Here is a 23,898-nt window from a genome sequence, read left to right as displayed (position 1 = left end):
GCCAGGGGCCAGGGGCTGCCGGTGATCACAACGCGGAGCCTGTAGCTGACCAGAGGGCAGAGGCCGTGGCCGGCCAGGGGGCAGGGGCTGCAGCTGTCCAGAGGGCCGAGCCCACAGAGCATGGGAGGGAGGCGGCCCCCACTGTGGAGGGGGCAGCCGCTGCATCTGATGGGACACAGGCTACAGCTGACCAGGGGGCAGGAGAAGCTGCTCACCAGAGGGCAGAGGTCCCAGCTGTCCAGGAAGCCGAAGCCTCTGCTGCCCAGGGGCCTCCCAGGGCACCCCCGGGAGCTCGGGCTCGGAAACAGGTCAAGACAGTGAGGTTCCAGACCCCAGGGCGCTTTTCCTGGTTTCACAGGCGCCGGAGAGCCTTCTGGCACACCCCCCGGGTGCCAGCTCTGCCCGGGAGAGTCCCCAGGGCGGGCGAGGCCAGGAGCCTCAGGGTGCTGAGGGCTGAGGCTAGAGCAGAAGCGGAGCAGGGCGAGCAAGAGGACCCGCTGTGAGGTGGCGGTGGGCTGAGGGACCCCAACACCTGCCCAGTCAGCCCAGCGTGAGCCCCTCCCCACTGGGGCAGAGATGAGTGGAGGGAAGGTCAGGCACGCCCCTCCTCCCCGCCTGACACCCCTCTTTTTTTCTTGTTAAATTGTCCTGCATCGATTTTTAAAAAATACAGACTTTTTTTTTTTAATAGCAACCCAAGGAATGTAAACCCATGGGGGGGCACATTGCCCCCTCCATTCCAGGTGCTTGAGCAAGAGAGGGGGTGGGGGAGACATTCCTTTCCACCCCCCCTGTCCCCTGCACACCCCACATGGACTGCCTCCTTGAACTTAAAAGGGGGTGTGAGCCAACTTGCCAATAAAAGCATTTACAAACTCATTGCTTGGCTTTGCACTGGGCCATGGAAGGTTGGGGTTCCAGGGCGTTCTTCACCCCACCCTCCCCCGGTGACATCACTGCTGGCCAGCGGTCCAGAGCCGCCCTTTACACACATTCTGACCTTGCTTAAGGGGCACCCAGAAAGCTCCTGGGCAGCATGCAAAATGCAGGCTCGGGGCCAGGGCTGTGATTTGCCAGGGTGGCTGTGTGTCTCCTTGGCACAAATACTTGCTGGGGCAGCTTGGCCGCGGGGATGCATGAAGAAATCCTTGCAGTAGAGACAAGCCAAAAAGATGGGGGTACCAGGGAGGGGAGCTGACATGGGCTGTGATTGGGCGCCATAAGCTGGAGCCCTCCGGTGGCTCAGCACCCCTCCCCCCCGCCCACCAGAGAAAATCGAGTGACCCATGGCAGCCTTGAAGAAGGCAGGAGAAAAGGGAATCGGGGAGCCGGTGGTCAGTCTGTCTCTGCCAGAGCCTCTTCGTTTTCTCCCTTGCAGCTCAGGGCGCTCTCCCGCCCCGCCTGGAAGCGTCAGGCCAAGCTGCACTTGGTTCACAGCCCAGCGGGTGGAGGAAGACAGTGGACCCCAGGGGAGCGAGACTGGCTGGGAGGAAGTCTCCAGTTGGGGTGCAAGTGGGGGCTGCCCTGGCTGGGGCCCACCTGGGAGAAGAGCAGGCTGGTGACCTCCGGTCCAAGGCCTGTTGGGGCAGGAACACCTGGAAAAGAGGGGACTTCAGGCAGCTCTGTCCCCTGATCCGTTTTCAGTTTGTCCCCCCAATCCTGAGGGGTCCCTGGGGTAACCTAAGCTGCTGGATGATGGAAGAGAGTTTCAGATGGTTGCAATTTCAAGCCCAACCAGATCATCCAGGAGGAAACTGTTGGGATTTATTGGGTTAAAAGCTCAGTCTCTTTGGGCCCAGCAGATGGGGAGGGAACTTTTGAATGAGGGGGCCACTGAAGAGTTATCCTGGGCCCCCAGCTCTGGAGCTGGGGCCATAGAGGAACCAACAGGGTGTTACTGAAACAGGGTCGTGAAGCCCACCTGTGTGCATTTAAGGCTGACTAAATTCTAAAAACCTGCCAATTGGGCCTCCCTGCTGGTAGAGCATTATCAGGTGATGGCCAGCTGCTGTGACCTGAATTTGATCCCGGCCAGGGAGTGACCCCCAGGGCGCAGCAGACCTCTCCTGTCCCCCCTGCCCCCCTCAGCAGTGTATTTCAGTCGGTCTGGCTGTTCTGCTCCCCACTCTGTCTCTGGTGAGTCCCCTCACCCCCACATCTTTGATCTACACCCCAGCTCTTGTGTGCATAAATAAATAAACCTTCAAAAAGGTGTTTAGGGAAAAAAATGCTGCAGACTAATCACTCCTGACTAGTAGTCAGGACCTGTGTCTTCAATCAGAGCCTACAAACTTGGGGTGTGAGAAAGAGCCCAACTTCCCTTGTGGTGGCCAGGCCACACTTCCTCCTCTTCCCCCTGCTTCTCTGCAGTGTAAGTCAGGCTTTTCTACTTGCTCTACTGTCGCTGGGGAATCCTTTCACCCCTCAACCTCACATACCTTCTCTTGGCCCTCGATCTCCCTCTCATGGCAGAAGCCCCCAGAAAAAAGGAGTTTTGACACCAAACAGCCTTCATCTGGACTGGCCCAGCTGTCTCTCAACATCACCCACTTAGAAAGCAGCAAACACATGGAGGGGAGAGACAGCACCCCACCAGGAAAGCTTCCTGGGTTCCCATCCCAAGCCCCAGCAGGTATTCAAGAAGAGGAAACAGCAGCACAGTGTGAGCAGGGGCAGGAAGGGGCAGCCCGGCTCACTCCTGCACTGACACTAAGGCTGTGTGACCTTGAGCTGCTTGCTTCACCTCTCTGGGCCTCCACTTCCTCATCCAAGCAGGGATCCTGATAGAACTCCCTCCCCCATGGGTGAGGTTGAAGACAAGAAATCGGGCCCAGAGGCATCTTCTCCTCTCCTTCCTGGCCTCTATCAGGGGTGGCCAGTTCTTTCAAGACACCACTCAGCCCTGCTGGGTCCCAGATGACCGGAAGCTTTGACGCACTCCCTGCTCAGCCCCTGCCCTGGGAGACTGTCAGGCCTGCCCAGGGCCCCCGGATTCCTGCAGCTTCCCAGATGAATTCAGTGTGTCCCCTCCTTCCCAGGCAGGGAGAGCTGCTCCCCAGGGGTGGAGGAAAGGAGACCCCACAGCAGGGCTTCTCAAATGGCACTGGAATCACCTGGAAGGGCTTTTCAACGAGAGTCCTGGGTTCCAAGCTGGGGTGATCTGGCAGGGCTTGGGGGGAGTCACACTGTCTTTCTACCAAGTTCCAAGAAGGTGCTAATGTTGCTGACCCCAGGGCCTCACCAGCTGGGCCCCCGCCCTACAGAATCGTTCATGTGCCACTGCCCGGCGTTGAGGGACCAGGTGAAGTTTTGGCACCCTGAGGTGCTAGGCGGGTGCAGAACACGCTGAGAGCCAGGGAAACACCTGCGCCGGCTCGCCTGGAAGCAGCGGCCCTGGAGCGCCGCCTGGTGGGTGCGGCGGGTACAGCCGCTGTCGGGGCTTTCTCGCCCTTCTCCAGTCGGGGTGGGGGCGCGGGAGAGTGGCGCCCCCCTCGCGGTCGTTCTAGGACCTGACCATCTCCCAGAGAGCTCGGGGTCCCCTTTTTCCTTTCACCAGAGGGCCGCCCGCCGGCTTGGCAGAGAGCAGCCGTGAAGGGCGGAATTGGGCAGGGGTTTGGAGGAGTGGGGTGTACCTGAGCGTCAGTCTGGAAGGGCTGTGTGATTTTTGGGGTCCGCAGTAGGGCGTACTGTATGTTACCCCTCCCAGCCCTCTGAGCCTCAGTTTTCTCACCCGGGTGGGGAGGGATCAGGATGAAGCCTAATACACGAGGCATCTGAAGATCAAAGAAGTTAACCAACTGTCCAACATCCTCCGCTCTGACTCTGGTGAATCCTCTCACTTGTCCCCTGCACCTCTGGCCTACATCCTAGCTCTTGTATACGTAAATAAAATAAATCTTAAAAAAATAAAATGTGACCTCTGAGTCTGTGCAAATGTCTTGTCTTCTGGGTAAACTCACCTTCACTGCTGAAAAGGGAACCCAAGGACTCGCTCTCGAACCCCAAGTCTTTTTGAAAACTGCGTCAGGAAAGATGCAGCAGCCTGGGCCTGAGTGGGGTGAAGCCTGGGCCTTCCCTTTCAGGGGAGTCCCGGGCTTCACCCTGATTCCTCCCCACCGGGAACCCCCACCTCTGTTGGGGGCACCCCTCTCCCCCACCTCAGCCCCCAGCCTCCTCTGGGGGTCTCCCCTCCTCTGCTGGTTGCTTCCCATCCACCTTGTTCTTAGCTTAGCCTGCTCGGCCCTGCCCAGACCTATCGCTGGCTCCCTAGTACCTGGGGGATGGAGGGAACCCCTCACCGAGACCCAGGAGGCCCTGAAAGGACAGGTCTGGCCTCATCCCAGCCTGAAGTGCCAGGACTGGGTCAAATGCTGTTACTTCATCTCCCCCAGGATAGTACCCCAAAATGGCTCACAGCACTGCCCAGGACAGAAAAGGGGTTTGAGGAAGTTTGTTGAATGAAAGAATGAATTTACTCTTCTGCCTCATACGCCGGACACCCACCCCTCACCCCCCCAAGCCCACACATTTGTGTCTCTGTCTGCAAGGGGGAAAAAAACAATGGAAGTTAAAATAAGATAAAACAAAGGGGTGTTTATTTGGGGTCCTAGATTTGTAAATGCGAGAGCACCTATATAGGCAGCACCCCTTAATTGTGTCCCACTGGGGTCTCTAAGGTAAAGAGAAGTGGGTCGAATTGCAAACTTGCTTACTGAGGATTAGAATTGTTTATAGATGGCATTTCTTACAGGTCATGGGCTTGGGGGTCAAAGTGGCCTTGGTTACCAGAAAGAGAGAGAAAATTATTTCTGTGCAGCTCAAGAAGTCCGTGTTAAGTAGAGAAATAGATTCTGCCGATCAGGACTGGGTCTTCACAAGCTAAAAGTTGAGCAAGATGGAGTCTGAGGTGCAAGATGGAGTCAATTCAGCTCACCTGCAAGTATCCCTTCTGCCCACTAGAGGGCGCGCTGACCCAACAAATATCTCGTCAGCGTCTCTGCCATTTCCTGACGGGCCTGGCGGGAATCCCACCCTGCTCTTGCAGCCCCACTGCCTGTCGAGTTCAGACCGAGCCCGCATCCCCCCCCCCCGCCCCCCACACACACCTGAGCTCTACCCCAATGGCGCTGGATGAGACCCAGCCAAGACAGAAGAAAGCAAGGTTCAGAGAGGGTGTTTGATTTCCCTAAGTCACACGGCATCTAAGCAGCAGAAAAGCTTCCAGTCCCAGCCTCCGTGACTGCTCCCCTGTTGCTCTGTTCTTTGCCAAGGTTCCCCAAAGAAATGGCGGTGACCTGGTACTGGCCCTTTTGATGGGGGGGTGCTCAGATAGTGGGTTCCCAGTCCCCACCCCTACAGAACTTGTGTGCTGTAGGGGCGATTTTCCATCTCCTCTGGTTCTCCAAGTTACTGGATAAATTGTTTTATAGTTTGGGTCACTGGGCAGGAGGTGGCAGAGCTGGGGCTACCTTGAGGAGGCACCCCATTACAGGAATGGGAGGTGAGACTTCCGGACAGGAAGGGGAGTAACTAACCGGCGTGGTCTGCCCTGTAGCACAGGTGAAGGAGAGCCGGGTTGAGCCAAGGATGGGGTGCTCCTCTCTGAGAGGTTCAGGGGAGCCCAGGAGCCGTGAGGTCTGTAAATTCTTGATTTTTTAAAATATTTTTAAAATTTTATTTATGCATACAGAACTGGGGTGCAGGCCAGAGGTTGGGGGCAGTAAGAGGATCCACTAGAGACAGTGGGGAGCAGAACAGGTGGATTGACTTAAACACTGCTGAGGGGAGCAGCGGGGAGACCGGAGAGGTCTGCCGTGCCCTTTGGGTCACTTCCTGGCCGGGGATGGACCTCGTGCTGCAGCGGCTGTGATAACTTCACAGTGCTGTGCTTTAACCTGTTGCACCATCAGGGAGGGCCTGGAAATTCTTATTTTAAAAACAATTGAAAGAGACAGAGCGAGGGAGGGGGCAGTAACAGTCAAATTGTGCAGCTATTAAAGGAACCATCTGGAAGAAACATCCAGGTAAATTAAGTGAAGAAAAAAAGCCAGGGCCGAAACACCCACACGGGCTGATTCCATTTGGCTCATTAAGTAATTTCAGCTGGCATCGCTGCCTGCAGGAGCGGCGGGAACCGGCTGAGAGCCATAACAAGCTTTGGTCATTGAGGCCCTTGAGTCTTTGTTCCCAATTTACAGGCAAAAAAGTTGCAGACCGAGAAGAATTTACAGGCAGAGCCAGGGGGCAGCCAGGCCCCCAACCCCGCGCAGCCCTAGGGGCTCAGGCCCCACTCTTCTGTCGGATGATGGTGATTTTTTCCTTCAGTCTCTTCATCTTCAGTGTCCACAGAGCTCCTTGTCCTCACATCAAACTAGTGAAAAATCCCCGAACCTGCTTTTCTAAGCACTTGGGGAGTCAGGGAGGGGGAGGGGAGTTGTGTGTGAAAGGATTCACCTGACAGGTGGAAGGAAAGTAGAAAAGACAGGTAAAGCGGAAAAGTTGGAAACACTTTTTGTAATACTCTGGCCTTGGGGAATTTGTAAGACTGGGGACACAGGTCTGTGCTGGCCAACACAAGCCGTGATTAGTCGCTGTGCTTTCCAGAATTCAATTCACATCAGCTTTAATGGCCACAGGTGGGCTTTCGCCAGCCTCAACAGGCATTGCCTCATCTGCCCAGGCTGCAGGCCCCGCTCCCAGGGAGACCCTTCAGCTCCCCTTAAACCTTCAAAATCTCCCTTCCTAGTCTGCTGGGCCCCCAAGAGACTGAGCTTTTAACCCTACAGCCGGCAACACTAGTGCTTGGTGATAACCGCCCCGTGGGTTAGACATAAAGTCAGCCTGCTGCTTCTGGCCTGCAGGACCAGATTGCAGGTATATTCCAGGTAACCCGCTGGGGTAGGAAGCAGCTGCAGAAAGTCAGCTTCAATCAGGAGACAGCCAATGAGCTCCACCCTGCCTGGGACACCCCCTCCCCCAGGGCTTCTCTTCAGCTGGGTGGGGAACCCCAGCTCAGGCTGGGCTGCTGCGAGCTGGGATTACCTCCCCCCTCCCCCCCCAGGCTTGCGGTCTGGGTTTGCTCATTCTGGGCCTTTCTCCCCACGTGTGCCCGAGGCCTACAACATGGAGCCCGTTAGCCAGCTCACTCCCAGATCCAAACAACCTGTAATGACGTAGCCATTTGGAAATCCATTTTTCACTGCAGATTTTAATGGAATACATAGCTTTCGTTCCAGTTTTAAATGAAAAACATATATGAGCCAAAAGAAAAAAAAAGTCTGATTTCAATAAGCATAATAACTCCTGTAGGCCTGCGCGCCTGCAAAATTGGGGCGTTGCCCTTCTCAGATTTGGGGATCCTCCGGAACACCAGCACCCTTACTTCCTCTTCTACGTTGATTTTCGCGTGGGGTTTGTTTTTTAACCTCTGCCAACCGTGGAAAGGTCACGGAGAGGTCGGCCTCGTGGGTCAAGGCGCTAGTTGCAAACCTCCAGGAGCTGTAGTTCACGTGGTGTCCGGCAGATGTCGCCGCTTCCCTCAAAATTCTGCCCCAGCGCTTTACTGCGCCCGCGGACCCGGCGAGCCGCGGGGCAGGTGCGTTTGAGGCACCCGCGTCGGCGCAGGTGACGCGAGGGCTGCGCGCACGTGTGGCCTCCGCAACGCCGCCTCGCGCGCACCGCAGGCGGAGGTCGAGCCCCGGGCAAGCACGGCGAGCTTGGAGATGCGGGGTGAGGCAGGAGAACGTCTTAAAACGTCAAAGCCGCAGATCCACAGGCGAAACGTGGGGTGCTTAATCAATTTGGGGAGTTTCTGTTGACACAGCAGCACAAACACGCAGCAGCATGCTGGGGCGGCCGCGCGCGCACAGGTGGGGGACACGGCGGGACACGGCGTGCTCACACGGAGGGGCGGACGCAGCCACCGCCAGGCCTCTCGGAGCGCGGCGACAGCGCAGGGACCCAGCGAGCGCCCGCCCGGCCGCCGCCTGCAGGGGGCGCCGTGTCCCCCTCGCAGCCAATTCCAAGCACCTGAGGCTCAAGCAACGACAGGCGAGATCTTTCCTGTGAGCCTGCGGCTGACGTGGCCCTGCGTGGCGAACCCCTGCGCGATCTGATCTGCTGCTGCCCCTGGCACAGGAACTAAGCTCTGGGGCCCAGCAGCCCCCCACCCCTCAGGGCCAAGGGGGGTGGAGAAGGCAGTTGTCTGCCTGCACCAGCGAGCGTCTTCAGAGGCCACTTGACAGATGCTGGAGGCTTCACACGAGGCTAGTCAAGGGCCCACACATGCACCTCAAGTCAGCAAGGCTTAGGGCCACTCCTCGCGGCTGAGCAGCGAAGGGGTTCGCTGTGCCCAGGAAGACCTGGCCCTGGCCCAGCTCCTGCAGGAAGCTCCCAGCCTGGAAATGTCCTGGGTGGTGACGCCGTGGCCTGCACTCCGGGGACTCTCACAGGGCCGAGGCCACACAGCACCACGGGCTCTCTGAGCCAGCTGCGGGCCAGGTGAAGTGGCCAAAGCCAAGGAGCAGGTGAGGCAGCCAAACCGGCGAGGACCCTGGACCCCAGGCTCTGGTTAGTTCCCTGGAGGGCACCGTGTCTCAGGAGAGTCGCTTCCTGCCTGAGGTGAGGACCAGCCCGGGGCTACTACCTGCGTTACGCTAGCTCTGAGCCGGAGTAAAGCGAAACTGGGTGCCCCAGGTCTGTGTGCCAGAGAGGGGCAGACCCACGAGGCTGGCCAGCAGCCTCCCCGGACTCAGCATCCCTACCGGTGGAGAATAAAAGGGTGTGGAAACACCCCCAGTGTGAGATGGAGGGTAGCAAAGTGGGGACACCGGGTCCGGGCTGTGAAGGGGTTTCCACCTGGATGTCAGCACTCGCCCCTGCAGGGCCCACTCGATGATGGGCGGACAGGGGGCTGCTGGCTGAGCCCACCCGGGGTGCCCCAAGAGATGAGCGAGGGGTGGCCCCCAAACCTCCAACTCCATTACCCCAGCAGCAGCAGCTCCACCACCTGAGACAAGCTGACTTACAATAATGACTTTATTTTAACATATTTAATTACAGACATAAAATAGCTGGGGAAGGGGGTGAGCCCCAGCCTAGCCCCGCCCTGGGGCTGCCAGGAGGGGTGCAGTCGAGGCCTCCCTGATGACCCTCCTTGGGGTCTTCCTGTGGCGGGCCCTATTGCTTTAGCGGGGGAGGAGCCATGCAAACGAGGGGGCGGGGAAGGCCTGGGCCCCGCCCTGCCCGCGCCGGCCTCCCTCCAGAATGCCCGGACTGTGACCCAGCCCAGCCTCTCCACCTCCTTCCTCTTTGTCCGGGGAGCAGACCCTCTGGTCGGCCCCCAAACCCCCTCTGCAAACCTAAAGGGGAATAAATACAAACTTTACAAAGTAAAAGGGGGGTCCAACGTGGCCCGGGCTGGGCCTGGGGCGTGGGGAGCAGCCTGGGCAGGGCTCACATCACCCCCAGCTGCAGCAGCGTGCTGGCATAGGCCATGGGCTTCACATCGGGATGAGGCTGCGGACCAGAGGCACAGGGACTTCAGGGGGTGGCCGGGCACCCATGCGCCCCTCCCGGAGCTGTGGGTGCTGGTGCAGGGCAGGTGAGCCCTCACCCAGCCCCTCAGCCCCCGCTCCCCAAGGTCCCAGACCCCAGGGGACTCACCACTGCTGTGAACTGGTGGAACTGGGGTCGCAGGTCGGAGCCCCGGAGGTGGATGTAGGAGGCTTTATTCCCCATCTGGTCGCTGTGGAGACAGAGGCAGAGCGAAGGCGTGGTCAGTCAGGGCTGGGGCAGAGGAAAACGGGGAGCGAGAGGCCCAAGCTGGCAGGGTGGCAGAGACCAGGGCAGACGGTGCGAGCCGAGGCACAGGGAGAAGGGCGCCAGGCGGGAGGGCTGAGGGGCAAGAGCCAGTCAAGGGCAGCCCCACGGGGCTCTCGCCTGGAGAGGGCCTGAGGAGCAGGGGCAGAGGAACGTGATGACCGCGACTGAGGGGCGCTGGGCCGGTCTCCCCAGAGGCAAAGCCAAGGGGGTGGACAGACACCGAGCAAGCGAGGGAGGCGGTGGACGGCGCGCGTGGCCCAGCTCGGAGACTCGGGAGGCCGCGGGCGCGGCCAGGCAGGGCGCGCGTCCCGCAGAGGCCCCTCCCTGCAGAAGCTTGTGGGGCTGCGGGTGTGCCCCGGCCTAGAAGGGGTGGTGTGGCCACGGCAACACGGACGCTGACCACTTTATGTGCCGTGTCTCTGCCATTTCCTGTCAGAAGTTAAAAACGGCCAGGGACTGGGCAGAGAGGTGGCGGGCAGGGAGCGGACGCACCAGTAGTTGGGGGCAGAGAAGACGGTGACGCAGCGGCCGCTGTGGGCCACCTCGTAGCCCTCGGCCTTGACCTCGTGGCTGCGGATGATGTAGTCCAGGTGGTTCTCCTCCAGGAAGGCCTTGGTGACGTCAGGCCCGAACTGGCAGCTCACGCCCCGCTTGCTGACCGAGCGCCCGTTCTGGGGAGACAGGCAGCTCAGGGCGCCGGCCCGCCCGCCTCGCCCCCACCTTGGGCCCAGGTGGACTCACCTGTGGCTGCGGATCCGACCAGAGCAGGTCGCACATGGGGCCTGGGGAGCAGAGGGGATGTCAGAGGCCCGCTCGCCCCCGGGGGGGCTCCGGACGACCACCCGGCCCCAAAGGCCAGCACACCCCAGCGCCACAGCGGGGCAGCAGGGGCTCACGCTGGAGAACGTGGGGCTCCCCGCTGGCCTCTCTTCTGGTCCTGCCCAGCGCCCCCACACCCGCAGCCAGCCAGGAGGCGCCTGGCAGGTCGGTCAGCCCGCCCCCACCGTCAAGGCCACGGAGGCGGCCGTCCACCACTGGGAGGGGCTGCAGCTCAGTGAGGCACAGCGCCCCTCAGGCCAGGGCCGGGGTCACCCGGAACCGGGCCCAGGCGGCACCTCCCGGCTGGAAGCCCCAGCGCGGGGAGGAGCCAGCTTCCTCCGAGCACCTCACCTGAATCTGGGGGCTGCCGATTCCGCTCGATCTTCCGGATATCGTCCAGGGTGACGCCGTCCTCGCTGAACAAGCCCCCGTGCATGATCTGGGGTGCAGGCGGGGGTGGCCGTGTGAGGGGACGCCAGGCTGCCCTGCCCCCCGCTGGCTTCTCCAGCACCTCTGCCCACAGCGGCCCTCACGCCGGCGCCGCCGCGCTCACCAGCACTTTGCCGTTGATGCACTGGGCCAGCGGGAGCCACTCAAACACCTCGCTGAAGAGCTCGTACATCTGCGCCGTGTACTTGGCCTTCACCTCCCCCTCGAAGCCGTAGATCTGGTTCATGTTGTCCGTCTCGTGGTTGCCTGGTCAACAGCGGGCACGAGGCGCCTGAGCAGGGCTCCGAGGCTGTGGGATGCCGCCACAGGCCCGTCCCGGCAGAGTGACCCCGGCCCCCCCGGTGGGCCGGCCAGCTCCCCGGCTGGAGGCACCAAGGGGCACATCCTGGCCAGGGTGGGTGCAGAGCGCCGGGCCCCAGTCTCCGCCCGCGAGCGGCCGCTCCTGCTCCTGCTCCCCCAGGAGCAAGTCCCTGCCCCCGGCCCACCTTGACCCCAGGCCTGCAGCCTCCCAGCTCACCTCGAAGTAGGTGAAAGTGATCAGGGTACAGGAGCTTAAAGCCGAACAGGGTGAGGATCACTTCCACGGAGAAAGAGCCGCGGTCCACGAAATCGCCATTAAATATCTGCGCTGCTAAGGAAAACGGGGCGTGCACCTTCCCAGTGTCCAGGCCCCAGGGCCTGGCAGCACCCCTGGGAGTGAGGAGATGGGTGCTCGCGGTCTGGCTCCTGCCTCTCCTCTCCAAGCTCAGGGGACACCCCGGGGCCCCGGCCTCACCTGCTCCTCAGGTGGCCAGCCGCTTCAGCACTGCCCCAAGCCACAGGGGAGACGGGCCCCGCCCCCAACACTGCCCGGGTCTGGACACAGGGCACACAGCCCTGACGCTGCGAGCCCCACGTAGCCCTAGCTGAGGGCCGCTCGGCACCTAAAGGGGCCGGCCACTATCCTCTCGGGGGCCCTGGGAGGTGGCCGGGCCCACCCCACCTAGGTGAGGAGCCCAGGGCGCTGACGGCCGGCCCGCGCCCCCCACCGGAGCAGCCACTCAGGCTTCTCCCTTCCCATGTCTGGGCCTTTTTCTCTGGCAGGGGTTCCTCCCCCTCTTGCACCCCAAATCCAGGTAGAAGGGTGGGAGGGGCTGTTCTAAGGAAGGATACATAGGGGTTGGTCTCTGAGGGTAAACCGTTGAGCTCAAATATGTTGAGGAGGTCATAGAACTGGCCGTGGGTGTCCCCGCACACTGTAATCTTCTCTGTCTGGAAGAAAAGAGGCCACCGGAGAGGGAGGGGCCCAGAGAGAGGCGTGGGGAGGGGGCAGAGGTGGGGGGGGTGAGAGGTCAGGGCAGAGAGAACAGCCATGCAGGCGGCAGAGGCAGGGGACGCGTGCCCATCAGGTGGGGGGACAGGGCAGGCGGGCAAGCTGGTCTGTTTCTGAGCTCTGTGGTGCCTCCCCAGCCAGGGGCCTGCCCGCCCTCACCCCGGGCGGCCCTCGGTGCGCACCTCTTTAAGCGTGGTCTCCACTAGCGTGCTCAGCTTGGAGAGGACCTCTTTGACCTGGACCAGAATCTGGAAGGCGGGCAGGAAGGCTGTGAGCGGGGCAGGCAGCGGGGCCTGGACACTGGGCAGGGGAGGGGCAGGCAGCCGAGAGCCTGGCCTGACCAGGGGACATGGGGCGGGGGCAAGCAGCAGGGGAGGCCTGGACAGAGCTGGATGGCCAAGGCAGCCTCCGTCGTGATCCGAGTGGCCTTAAACATGGGCTCACTTCACGTGAGGGCCCAGACTCCTGAGTTTCTCTTAAAACAATCAGCATCCGTGTGTGAAGAAACACGGATAAATCGAGATGAGGAACATTTAGAAACACCTGGCTGGGACACACCGAAGCAGCAACGTCAGGGATGTGGCTCCAGACACTAGGGGGACGCCGGCCCCGCGGGATGCCTGGGCCTCTGGATTCTGGGTTCAAAAAATGAATTGGGGAAGCTGGAGGAAACGAAAACGTTCGTCTGGAAACGCAGCTCTGGCCTCCCCAGGCTGGCGCGGCCTCGCCAGTCACGTGCAGCGGACAGTGCCCTGGGGTGTACAGGCGCCCGTCGGGTGACCGGGCTTCACGGGGGACGAGGCGGCACAGTCCGCAAGAGAACGGCCTTGTCGGAGGAGACCCAGGCCGCGGCGGCCGCGGCTCGGCGGTGGGTGAGGAGAGGCAGGCGCAGACACGGCGGCGTGCAGACCGCAAGCGGTGCGTGGCCGGCGCGAGGCCCGGGAGAGGCCCGGGAGAGGCGCGCGTGGCGCCGTTCTTTGGGCTTTTCTGTAGGCTGGCTATTTTCAAATTTGACGATTTCGGTTTTAAAAGTCGGGGAAAAGATGTTCCAGGAAAGCAGGTGAGAGCGCAGGCGTCAGAGAGGCTGAGACTCCCAGGAGAGCGAGTCAGACCACAATGCGATTCAAAAATCAAAGCCACCCAGGGGGCTGCGCGCCAAGCTGACCCGCCCACGGCCCCCGGTGGCCCCCCCAACCCGCCTGGCGCTCAGGCTGCTGCGGCCGGCAGCGCCCCCCTAGTCCTCTCCGAGAGCCAGGCGGAGGGGGGCGAGGTGAAGGGGCTCCCGCCCCGGCCACGTAGTGGGGACGAGCCTGGGGAGCAGCGGGTCCCGGCAACCCAGCCCTCGGGCGCAGGGCTAACACCCACGCCCTGCTGTTGGGGTCCCGACCCCCCGGAAGAGCGCTGCGACAGTACCTGGTAGGCGCACTTCCGGTGCAGCTTCTTCTGGTCCTTGTGCCACTGCATGAGCTCCTTCATGAAGGCCACCGTCACCCTGCCGTCCTCCAGCTTGGGCCCGCTGTACTCGTCCTCAATAGCTGCGGGGGGCGGTTGCGTCAGGGGCCACCGCCCGTGGGGGTGAGTGGGGGCGCTGGGCAGCAGGATGAGGAATGCGGGGTCCCCACCCGGCCGGCCCTCTGCAGGTGGGCCCAGGGTGGCTCCCGGCGCTGTGTAGGGCGCCCGCCCCCTCTAGCAGTGAACCCCGCTCCTTCATTTCGGGCTAGCAGGCGTCTTGCCCCGCAGCGTCCTGCTCTGCGGACAGGCGCTGCGTGTTCCGGCTGACCCGCAGAGCAGGCCTGGCCGAGCAGGAGCGCAAGGACCTGGGCGCGGGTGCCTGGCCACAGGGGGCTCTAGAGGCGCGCCAGACCTGGGAGGTCCCCGAGGGCAGAGGCCACTGCGGGGGGGGGGGGGGGTGGCCCCGCCCACTCACTCATGCTCTCGATGTCCAGCGAGTCCACCACGGAGCGCTTGTGCTCATCCCCTGCGATGGCCCGCTCGAAGGCCTTCTGCTTCACGACCTTGTGGCACTCCTGGTACTTCACTTTGGCGTCCTTGTCGTGGGGCTTCACCTTCACCACCTGGGCGCGGAGAGGAGGATACACGGCCCGTCTGTCCAGTGCCGGCCGTGACCCCTGAAGCTGACCACCGTCATCGTGCGCCAGTGGTGCAGCCCGGGGCGTGCTCACCGCGGGGGGCTCCTCTCCCCCGATGGGGGCGCCCAGGCTGCACACACAGGCGCATCGAGGGGGCCCACGGTGCCGCCTGCCTGCAGAGCAGGGCTCAGCTCCAGGCGCCCTGGCCGGGGCGGGGGGGCGCGGAGAGGAGCAGGGGTGCCTGGAGAGGAGGGCCCACACGCATCCAGGGGGCCCACAGCTTGTTTTGTCATCTACAAACAGGCTGTAAAGGCTGCAGGGCCCGGCAGAGGGGTGAGAGGCAGCCAGCGCCCCGCAGGGCCGCGTCCCTGCCTCGGTCTCTCCGGAGCCACCCTCAGGCTCCTCCTCCGCGGCCAGCGCTGGAGCCATCAGTGGGGCAGCCTCGGGCAAGTGCATCAGCCGGTGCCTCAGTTTCCTTCTCCAGCAGACAGGTGACTGCGGGCTACTGTGGGGTCAGGGCCCTGCTCAGCTGCCCTCAGGACCCCAGCCGGCTCTGCGGTCGGGCAGACACAGCCCAGAAGCGGCCCCTCAGAAAGAGGGGCGCCCTCCCCTTTGGACCCGCTTCCTACACACTGACCCTCCCGCTCAGAAGCAGACACGCCGGCTCAGCCCGGCTCTGCCACTTCCTTGCTGTGCGACTTTGGGCAAGCGACTTTTCCCTTCTGAGCTCAGCCTGCCCGCCTGTGGCCCTTCATGTAAGTTCTTAAAGGAGCGTGCCAGCCTCCCCCAAAACGGGTCCACAGCGCTTGTGGCCAAGGGCAGGAGGGGCGCCAGGGCTGGCGTTTGGGGAGCACCTGCAGCAGTCACTCGCAGGCCCGCGGCCGGAAGCCGGGTCTCGGGGTGATGGCTTCCTCCCTGCCCGGGCAAGCTCGGGCCGGGCATCCCGCCAGGTGGCTCCACCTGGGTGTGGGTATGGCACAAGGCTTGGGAAGGAGTTCGCCCCGACATCCCCGAGTGTCCCCAACGGCGAGGTTGTGAGTGTACACCCGGGGATAAAGTCCAAGCCACACTTGGCCGAGCAGGTCAGGGCACCCTCCCTGCGTCCGCCCGCACACCAGCCGGGCTGGGCTGTCCACCCACGTGTGCCCGCTCCTCTCAGCTCCAGCCCCGGCCCTGAGCACCGCAGGCCCCACGGGGATGGTGAGCCCTAAGCGCCTCCTCTCCCCAGCTCCCAGGCTGCTGGAAGGCGCAGAGGAGGGAGGTGGGCCCAGCGCGGTGGGACGGAGCGGGCAGGAGCAGACGGGTGCGACGGAGCGGGCAGAGCGGGCAGGGGCAGCCGGCACCTCCTGAGCTCCCGCTCCCTGCCCACGCTGCTGTGAGCCACCACGCTCGCGGCCCAAAGCAGCTCCGTGCGGTGTCGCTGCGCTCCCCACTTGGCAGGTGAGGAACAGGCCCGGGGGTGGCACCACCAGCCTGGGCCGGACGTCTCCGGCCGCCCTCGGGGCAGGCAGTGTGGGAGGAGGGAGCGCACGGGCAGGGCCGGCCGCACCTCCAGACCCTGCGCTTCCGGAGAGGGAGGAGGGGCCAGCGCCGCGGTCAGGGCTGGCATGGCGACCTGACAGCAGCGCACCGCGCAGGACCACAGAGCCAGGACGCCACCGAGCGCCTCTCACAGCACAAGTGTTTTCATCATCTACATCACGCCCAGCAACATGTGCTTGTGGCGTGGAAAAGTCACTTTTCACCAAGTAAACACGTCGCCGCTCTGTTCTGCTCCACCTGGCGGTCTCCACCCGTAGTGGGCTTCCGGCCCTCACCGCAGCCCACGCGACTCGGGCTCGAGACCCCTGCGGCGCTCCGCTGGGCAGCCCTGCAGGGCAGCCGCCGGGACTCAGTTTCCGATCTGCAAACCAGACTGAATGGTTTGCCCCGACCTTGGGAAGAGGGGGCCCCGACGTGGCGCGGTGGCCTTGGGGTGGGGTCCCGCCGGCCACTCAGTCCGGCCGCACCTCTGCTCCGCGAGTCTCCCCGACTGTGTCTCGGCCGCGCCCTGCGCTGGAGCGGCGAGCACTGGGTGGACACGGCCGAGGAAGGGCCGGCCCCCTCAAGCCCCTTCGCTCCCCCGGGTCGGCCCTGTCTCCACCCCCATGGACGCCTGGCTCACAAGATGGCCCTGGAGGACAGGAGGGACACTTTAGATAGGGAGTGGCCCCAGGGCCTGACCATCTTGCCCTCTGGCACTCTGACGCACATGGGGGGCTGGGTGGCAAGGACGCCCCAGCTGCTGGAGAACAGGACCGTGGGCTGGCGAGCTGACTCGGGGCAGCCCCACCAGTCCTCCCTGGCACCCCGGGTCTGGGACAGAGCTGAGTGGTCCTTGCCGCAGGACGGGCACCTCAGCCTCCTGGGGCATGTGGGGTTAGGGCCTCCTGGTTGCAAGGCAACACCCCCACTCCCCACATGGGGAAGCCCCTGTGGCCAGCCCGTCCTGGGCTCGGGGCTCCTCTTGTCTGGTGTCCCCCCTTTCTTGTCCCTACCAGGCCCTTCCCCACACTGGGGGCCCTGCCCTGTCCAACCCCAAGTGTCACTCTGGGCCACTCGTGGCTGAGCCTCCAGCCCAGTGTGACCTTTGCTCACAGTCCTGTGGGCCCGCTGGCAGGAGGTGGCCTCTGCTCCCCAGAGGAGGGCGCCAGGACACGCAGGGAGAGGCTCGCGGGGCCGGCCTGGGAGCCCACGCTCCGCAGGATTCGGTTCTGTTGCCCCTTCTCTCCCGTTCTCCTGGCTGTCACCCCAGTCTCTCCTCCGCTCGCCCCTCAGTCTCTAAACCACCCCTCTCCACACCTCCGCCCGCCCCCACACAGGTGTCCCCTGGCGCAGGGCCTGCTCCAGTCTGGCCGCCTCCTGACCAGGCTCCTCCCCTGTGGCTCTCGGCGCCCAGTCACCCTCCCTGTGCAGCGGCAAGGCCCAGCCTGTGGCAGACAGAGCGGAGGGGGCCGGCGGAGTGGGCTCCTCCTCTGCCCAGTCAGCCCTGGCCAGCGGCATGCAGGAGGGCAGGTGACCTCCCAGGGCCTGTCCATCTGCCCGAGGGAGCGACCTCCCTGCCCAAAGCAAGGGCTGCCCCAGGCCGACGGGCAGGGTGGGAGGTGGGCACCCGTGGGCACTCGGCTGTCCATGCCGCATCAGAGCTGCTTGGCCCTGAAGGCCCTGTGTTGTGACCACACAGCAGAGCGCCAGGGCTGGCGAAGGCTGGGGAGACGATCGGTCAGCCCTCACGGCCCCCGAGAGGCAGGTCCTGTGGCTCCCCACAAGGCAAAGACGTGGCAAGGAAGGAGGCGGAGAGCCAGCGCAGGCTGGCGGAGCGGGCCGGGGAGCCAGGCCGTCTGCTTGGGGCTGAGGGGCAAACCTGGGCGGCTTCAGCCCCCACCACCGGGCCCACGAGGCTGTCGCTGCCCCGCCCGGCCCAGGTCCCGGCAGCCGAGGCTGCTCCCAGCCCACTCACCGTCTCGTAGTCGCGCAGGGCGGCCCGGAACTTGCCCAGTGCCATGTTGCTGGCCGCCCGGCGGTAGTAGCCCTTGATGTACTTCCTGTCGAGCTCGATGGCCCGCGTGGCGTCGGCCAGTGCGTAGCCATAGCACTCGGTGCGCAGGTAGGCCAGGCTGCGGTTGCCATAGTAGATGGCATTGCTGGGGTTCAGCTCGATGGCCTGACTGTAGAACTTGATGGCGTTCTCGTAGTCCTTGGCTGTGGAGATGGGGGCGGGGAGGGATAAGCCAGGGCCGCCCCACCCGGCAGAACAGACCCCAGGCCCGGCCTCGGCCCCATCTCCCCTGCTGGGAAGCTGAAGTCCACGCCTGAGCTCAGAAACACCTCACCAGGTGCCCCCTCTTCCCAATGCCACCCAGGCTAGCACAGCCTGGTGCCCTCAGGCCCAAGCCCACGCACCCACCCACCTAACCACTGCCCCCGAGGCCACATGCAGGACAGACCTCTCAGGACTTCCAGGGTCTCCCAGATGCCTCCCACAGCCCAGAGAGAATGCGTGACCGAACGCCAGAGCGGAGCAGTGGGCTGCGGAGTCTGCTGGTCACCAGCTGCACCCCCCAACCCCCACGTAAGTGAACCACCCAACGAGGGCAGGGGAGGGGAGGAGGAGGAACCTGCTTGGGCAAGGCCACGCCAGCAGAGAACCAGGGGAGGCAAAGAACCAGGCCGGAGTTGGAGCATGCCCGGAAGGGCTGGGAGCGAATGGCCCCGAGCCAGGGTGCCCGCCACAAACACCTAGGCCAGGTGGAGACTGGGGGTGGGAGGCTAGCGGGACAGGCCCTGGGGCCTGGACAGCTGGGCCTGGACAGTGACATGTGGCCAAGGGGCAAGGCCGATGTGATATGAACTGAGCCGGCCGGGCATGCGCATTCCACCCCAACCCTGGCATCCTCACACCGCACGGCGCAGGCAGCGTCTGGTACTCACTCTACAGAACAGCCAGAGGTCTTGTTCAAGGTCAAACACCGGTCTGCAGCTGCAGAGCCAGGCTTGGGTCTCGCCCATATGCCCAGCAGACAGGCAGGAATCTAGAGTGCCGAGGCTTGCCTGAGAGACCGCAAGGCTCTCGGCACCCGAGTCCCTTCAGGGCTCCCGCACAACCTCCCTGCAACAGCCCCCCAGATGAGGGGACAGAGGCTCAGAGAAGATCACAGGCAAGTCACAGGAAGGGACTCAAGCCAGACCAACACCCAGGTGTTCTCACTCGGCCTGCGGGCCAGGGCCGGGCAGGAGCCTGGTGCCAGGCAGGCGGCCCTGGCCACTCCCTGCCTCCTGCCAGCTGGGTCTTTCCATGTCCCCCTCTGGAGGCGCGCCCCAGAGTCCTTCCACCACTCAGCCTACAGTGAGAATTCCTGCCCCGATTCCCCGTTCACTTTTCCCCAGGTCGCTGACCCCAGCCGGTACAGCGGGGCTGTCCTTGTCGGCCTCCTGGCTCATAGCCCATCTCAGCAACCCCGCAGGGGCAGGCCCGTCCTTGCCCTGTCTGAGGACCCGGCCGCCTGCAGCCCGGGCCTGCAGCCCTACCCGCCCGGGCGCACAGTGCTCGCGTGTGTGAGAGCACATGCACGGGGGAGGGGCCCCATCCATCCCCAGAGCGATGACTCATGCCGAGGCTGGGGCAGCCCAGGGGAGATGCTGGGGCTGAGCCGGAGGTGAGCGTGAGTCAGGGGAAGAGAATGAATGACGAGGATCACAGGCTGTGTGAATGGCTCCTGAGTGAATGAACACAGGGAGTCTGGAAGAAGGAGTGAAGAGACACACATTCACCCAGGCAGGTCCCAGGGAGACAGCGAGGAGCCATGTGACAACCCTCCTGCAGGCTGACATCTGGCCGACTTAGCTTTCAAATGGTTTGGACAGCCCCTCTGCATCCCCAGGACTGTGAGCCTAGAAGGAAGGCCCAGGACTCCCCCAAACACGCAAAGGCAGGACCAGACAGCCGGAGTCTGACCAGCCCTCCCTGGAATGCAGGAGCCTTCCAGGGCCCTCCCCAGGCCCTCCAGGACAAGTACAGAGCGCCTCGAGGGCCGGGTGGGGCACAGCCCGAGGCCAGGCTCTGCAGGGGCCCCCAGCCGCAGTTTGCTCACATTCGAGTTCACTGGGCCTGCCTCCCCGTCAGCAGTGACACAGCTGCGTGACACTGGCCGTGACACTGGCAGCAGGCGAATGCATGACTGAGTGGAGGGGGGTGGGGGCAACAGAGGAAATGGGAGGGGCCGGTATCACCGCGAGGCCACCTGAGCACGCCTAACCCTGGAGACAGCCCCCCCCCCCCAGAAGTGCGGAAACCGAGGCTGGGGAGGTTAAGTCATCGGCCTAGGGGCCACACAGCAGGCAAGAGGAAGAGGTAAGATCTGCACCCAGGCAGCCCAAGCTGTTAACCATGACTACAACCTCTCAGGCCTGGAGGCCCAGAAGGGCAGCAATGACGCCCAGAGCGGAAAGAGGATTAAGCAACACTGGGGACCAGGCTCTGTCACCCCAGTTTCTGGAAGGGCCTGAGAGGTTCACTGAGGTGGCCCGGCCCTTGCATGAAGGGGAGTCTCTGAGGCCCTGGAAGCCCTGGTATCCCCCCTGGGTGAGCACAGGCCCAGGTGAGGGCCCCGGGGCAGACACATGGTGAGGAAGGGGGATATCCGGCTGGCTGCTCACACACGCTGACCTTGGGCAAGGCAGCGGTTTCACTTCTGAGCCCCAGCTTCCTCTATAAAACAAACAGGGCTGCTCCTCCCTCCCCTCTCCCAGAGTCCCAGGGAAGATTAAACCGAGTGGTGTACCTGGCCACCCAGGGGCTCAATTAAGGTGAGCAGTAATTATCCTTTTTATTGTTATTCCCAAAGCCCGGGGCAGGGGCTCCAGCCTGTAGCTGCCTGCCAGCAGCTGGCCTGGGTCTGAGGGGAGGTCTCCTCCGGCCAGCTCAGAGTCAGAACCCTGGCTGCTGGGGGTCGTCCTGAGCGCAGACCCCAGGTCCTGGAGGGCAGGGCCCGCCCAACAGCCTCGCAGGACGGGAGCGGGCCTCAGCACCCAGCTGGCCTTTGGCTCCTCCTAAGCCCTGTTTTAGAGACAGGCCCCTCTTCCATGTTTCCCCCCACGCCAGCTGCAGAATGGGCCCGTCCTGAACGACCCCCCAGACCCCGCAACCCCCAAAGCCCCAGCAACCACTTGTTCTGTCAAGTGAGCCTCCCGAAAATCTCTCACGCCCACTCACCCCCTCCCCACCCTGCCCCCGCGGTCCTCAGCCAGGCTCCTGCCCCAGTCTCTCCCTGCCCCTCCAGAGGGGTCTTTCTAAAGCACAAAGCTGACCCTTCCCTGCTCAGCACTGGTCGTGGCTCCCCACAGTCCTCAGCAGAAAGCTCAGGGGGCACCAGAAGGCCTCCCCACAGCCCTGCCCTCACCCCAGCGGGCGCACTTCCTGGGCCCAGCTCACCTTACCAGGCCTTCCCTGCCCGGAGCGTCTCTCTCCGCCCAGGCCCAGGCTCACTCATGTCCTCTCCGAAGAATTCCTGGCATCAGCTGCCACCTCTCCAGCATGGGCAGCAGCACAGCCTGCTCCCCTGTCACATCATCTCCCTCCTGCTCTCCAGTCTGGCCTAAGTGACCAGTGTCTGCCAGGCAGTTGGGGATCTTTTCAAAATCTCTTCAAAGCTCCCATGGCCCCCAGCACCCTCCAGCTCCCTACCAACCCCTGGATGCATCCGGCATTACTCTGGAACCCAGCCCAGCCCAGAAGGCTCTTCCTCGCCTCAGCTCCCCCAGTCAGGGCTCACACTTCCCCTCCAACCAGGTCCGAGCGCCCCAGGGGGCAGTTCTCTTCTGGGGCTCTACACCCCTCTCGCGCCTCATCTTTTCCATGGCTTTGCTGCCGGCACCCTGTCTCCTGCACGCCCCATTCCTCTTTCTGTTGGCGCAGCCTCTAGTCTCTTTCATCCTCACCTCCCTTCCTCCATTTCTCCACTCCCTCTAGAAACCCGGCCCAGCACCTGCTGTCCCCCCTTCCTTGCTGCCCATCTCACTGCCCTCCCAGTTGGCTGCCACCCCCCTTCCCCAGACCCTCGTCGCGGGCGCCACTAACATTCAGGGAGCCAATGGTCAGTGCTCTGGACTCCTGGCAGCAAGTGACCTAGGGCACAGCCCCTCTTCCTGGAAGCACTCTCTTCTCTCACCTTTCCTGATTTTCCTTCGGCTTCACCGGCCACTCAGCCTCTTCAGCTTCTGTTCTCAACATTAGAATTCCTCCAGTTCCGTCCTAGGTCCCTTCTCTCCCTGGGTGACCTCACCCATCCCAGGTGTTCCATTCCATCCACAGGGTGTGGGGAGGGGTGGTGCCCAAATTCTTCTCCAGACTGACCCACCTATCTCCTCAAGGTCTCCCCCCCTCTGCCCCCACCGTGGCTGAGTAAAATCCAAACTCATCTTTGCAATGACTTATGAGACCCTGCACCATCCGGACACTGCTGACTCCGAGAAGTCCCAGCCACACCAAATTCCTTTTAGTCTGCACCTCACCTACCTGGAATACTTCTCCCAACTCTCCCTGTCTTCCGCTCAGTATGGGCTTCCCTGATCACTCGATCTCAGCAGCCTCCAGCAAATACTCTCTTTCACAGGCTGCTGGCATTTTCCAAAGCACTCACGACACACGACAACGTCCAGGTATCGTATTATTTGTGTGCTTGCTCAACGTCTGATTCTCCTAGTAAACTGCAAGCTGAACGAGGGCAGGGCCACACCTGTCTCCCTGGCTGCTCTTCTCAGTCTAGAACAGTCCTGAGCACATAGCAGGTGCTCAGTGAACATGTTAATAAGCAAATAGGTACCCCCACATCTTACTCTTTCCTAAGTTCCTTTTTCTCTTTTTTTCCGCCCTGCCTTTCCTGCCTTTCCTCCAGTCCCTTTTCTTCCTTTTCCTTTGTTTGCCTTCTTTTCTTTTTCCTCTCTTCCCGCTCCCCCACTCTATAGGGGCAGTTTCCCCCAAGCCCCACTTGGTGCCACCCACCCCTGGTCTCACATCACTCCCCTGTGCCATGTCACCACCCAGTAGCTCCCTCTTCAGGTCTCCCCACACACTGGCACCTCTCTCGGGGGCTCACACTGGGTCGAACCCTCATTCGCACTCCCCTCCCGCTTCACACCGGGTCGCGCCCTCCTCCGTCTCCCCACTTAGTGGCACCCGCTCCATATGCCACTTCCAGGTGTCACCCCCTCTCTCTGAAGCTCCCCTCCGTCGCCAGTTGGTAGCGCCATCGTGGGCCTCCCCACGCCGGGTCACTTGGTAGTGCCTGCCCCGCGCCCAGGCTGCCGCTCCGCGTTGCCATGGTTCCGCGCGGGCCGGCACCCCTCGGCCGGGGCCGCTCTCCGCCCTCCCTCGCCCCCTCCAGGGCGGGCGCACCTTTGAAGTAGTCGTTGGCCTGCGTCTTGAGCTCCTCTGCCCGCTTCAGGGCGCCATCGGCCGGGGGCTCGTCCCGGGAGGGCTCCGCACACTCAGTCCGCTCGCCCTCCGCCATCGCCATGCCGCAAAGCGACCCCCACCCTGGCAACGGCCGCCCGCGGCACCCGGCCGAACCGTCGCGAAGGAGTGCCGGGTTGCCGCCGCCGCTGCTGCACAAGTGTCGTAAAGCGCGGGCCCCGAAGGCGCCCTTGGTGCGCCTGCGCAGCACCCTTTCGCCACTGAGCGCGCGGAGGACAAGGTGACCAGAGGGACTCCAGTCGGCGCCCTTCCGAGGAGGAGCCAATGGGGACGACGAAAAGGGGCGCGCGGGGAAAAAGGGCCCGGCGGGACCCCTGCTCCCGAAGGCACCACGTTCCGGCGCCTCGGAAGTTTCTCTGGTCTTAAGGCGCGATTCCCTCGCCGGCGCCGGGGTG

At 63.1% G+C, this 23,898-nt stretch overlaps 3 protein-coding genes across 3 annotated transcripts in view; 2 read left to right on the top strand and 1 right to left on the bottom strand.

The window, feature by feature from the left end:
- The window catches only part of CCDC8 (coiled-coil domain containing 8), a 3,406-nt gene extending 2,539 nt beyond the window's left edge, over nucleotides 1–867 (top strand). The window contains exon 2 of the mRNA XM_012733490.1: nucleotides 6–867. Within this exon, the coding sequence (XP_012588944.1) occupies nucleotides 6–503 (498 nt within the window). The 3' untranslated portion in view covers nucleotides 504–867. The remainder of the gene's footprint in view (nucleotides 1–5) is intronic.
- PNMAL1 (paraneoplastic Ma antigen family-like 1) overlaps nucleotides 1–1,396 on the top strand; it is a 37,867-nt gene extending 36,471 nt beyond the window's left edge. The window contains exon 4 of the transcript XR_001146152.1: nucleotides 1,379–1,396. The gene's annotated coding sequence lies outside the window, so the exon portion shown is untranslated. The remainder of the gene's footprint in view (nucleotides 1–1,378) is intronic.
- Nucleotides 1,397–9,018: 7,622 nt separating this feature from the next.
- On the bottom strand, nucleotides 9,019–23,644 carry PPP5C (protein phosphatase 5, catalytic subunit). Its single transcript, XM_004694219.2, has 13 exons — nucleotides 23,426–23,644; nucleotides 17,993–18,234; nucleotides 14,331–14,478; nucleotides 13,817–13,938; nucleotides 12,586–12,651; nucleotides 12,244–12,342; nucleotides 11,609–11,714; nucleotides 11,195–11,337; nucleotides 10,993–11,080; nucleotides 10,564–10,604; nucleotides 10,315–10,493; nucleotides 9,664–9,745; nucleotides 9,019–9,516 (listed from the first exon to the last, which is right to left on the bottom strand). The coding sequence occupies exons 1-13, from the start codon at nucleotides 23,544–23,546 to the stop codon at nucleotides 9,454–9,456; spliced, it is 1,500 nt and encodes a 499-aa protein (XP_004694276.1). The 5' UTR covers nucleotides 23,547–23,644; the 3' UTR covers nucleotides 9,019–9,453.
- Between the last annotated feature and the right edge of the window lie 254 nt (nucleotides 23,645–23,898).

Source organism: Condylura cristata, unplaced genomic scaffold, assembly GCF_000260355.1.
Source record: "Condylura cristata isolate star-nosed mole 26May11 unplaced genomic scaffold, ConCri1.0 scaffold00041, whole genome shotgun sequence".
Classification (NCBI taxonomy): domain Eukaryota; kingdom Metazoa; phylum Chordata; class Mammalia; order Eulipotyphla; family Talpidae; genus Condylura; species Condylura cristata.
This window is presented reverse-complemented; position numbering and strand designations above follow the sequence as displayed.